The sequence below is a fragment of the Toxoplasma gondii genome (assembly GCF_000006565.2).
Source record: "Toxoplasma gondii ME49 unplaced genomic scaffold asmbl.1540, whole genome shotgun sequence".
NCBI lineage: Eukaryota > Apicomplexa > Conoidasida > Eucoccidiorida > Sarcocystidae > Toxoplasma > Toxoplasma gondii.
The window spans coordinates 1-1,009 of NW_017383615.1; the positions used below are offsets into that span (position 1 = coordinate 1).

General features: G+C 53.3%; 1 protein-coding gene across 1 annotated transcript; it reads right to left on the reverse strand.

Moving 5' to 3' along the window:
• Positions 1-61: 61 nt before the first annotated feature.
• On the reverse strand, positions 62-784 carry TGME49_325200 (pyridoxal-phosphate dependent superfamily protein; the record flags this gene model as incomplete). Its single annotated transcript, XM_018783078.1, has 1 exon — positions 62-784. One exon carries the CDS (start codon positions 782-784, stop codon positions 62-64), a length of 723 nt encoding a protein of 240 aa, XP_018634708.1.
• Positions 785-1,009: the final 225 nt, after the last annotated feature.

The window sequence follows — 1,009 nt, forward strand, 5'->3', positions numbered from 1 at the left end:
CTGCTGTGACGTCGTAGTGAACATCGGGTTCGCTGTATTGTTATACTGGTCTAGAACCCTTCTATGGCTCCAACTCTCTCTGTAGCTTTGCGGCCACTCCCCTTTGAGAGTTCTCGTCATTCCATGCAGCCTCCGTTGGCGTGCGAACGATCTCGGCACCAAGACACTTCATGATATTCGATTTCTCCGCAGACATTTTCGCAGGCATGGTCACAATCATGCGGTACCCACGAACGGCGGCGGCGAGCGCCAACCCAATTCCCGTGTTTCCGCTTGTGGGTTCAATCAGGGTGTCGCCAGCTTTCAGACGCCCCTCCCGTTCCGCTTTCTCGACCATGGCCTTTCCAATTCGATCCTTCACACTTCCTCCGGCGCTCATAAACTCACATTTGGCAAGGAGGTCGCACTCGAGACCATACACTTTTGCGAGGCGCTTCATTCTGACCATTGGTGTATTCCCGATAGCATCAAGCACGCTATCCAGAATGCCCGAATACGGCCCGTCGGCGAACTTGCCGTTCATTTTGAAAACGCTGCGAGCTGCCTCACGCGTTTCCTTCTCCCTCAAACCCTCTTCCCCCGACAGGGACTCTGCAGATTCATTCCGTTCTATCTGGTAGCGAATCTCTTGCGAGGTTTTTTCCCCAATATCTTGTCCGGATTGCCAAGCGTGTTGCGCCTCTCTCGACAGTTTGGGAGGCGGCGACGGACCCGTTGCCGGCACTGAGGAGGGAAACGGACGTCCCTGGACTACCGCGCTGCTCAACCCTTGTTCGTATTCCATGTTGGTCTTGTCAAGAAAAAATGTCAAAAACGTGAAGAAAGGCCAGCAAAAAATACGCGGCGTTGGCACTCAGTGTCCAGGCTGTCACGTGTACGCCAAACCACAAGAAAAGTCAAACGTTTTCGATTTTTGGTCGAGCTCAAAAACGCTCGATGCTGCTCAAAACCGCCGAAATCACTCGAGGCACACGATGGGTCAAAACTAAAACGCGGCATGCTCAGCGAC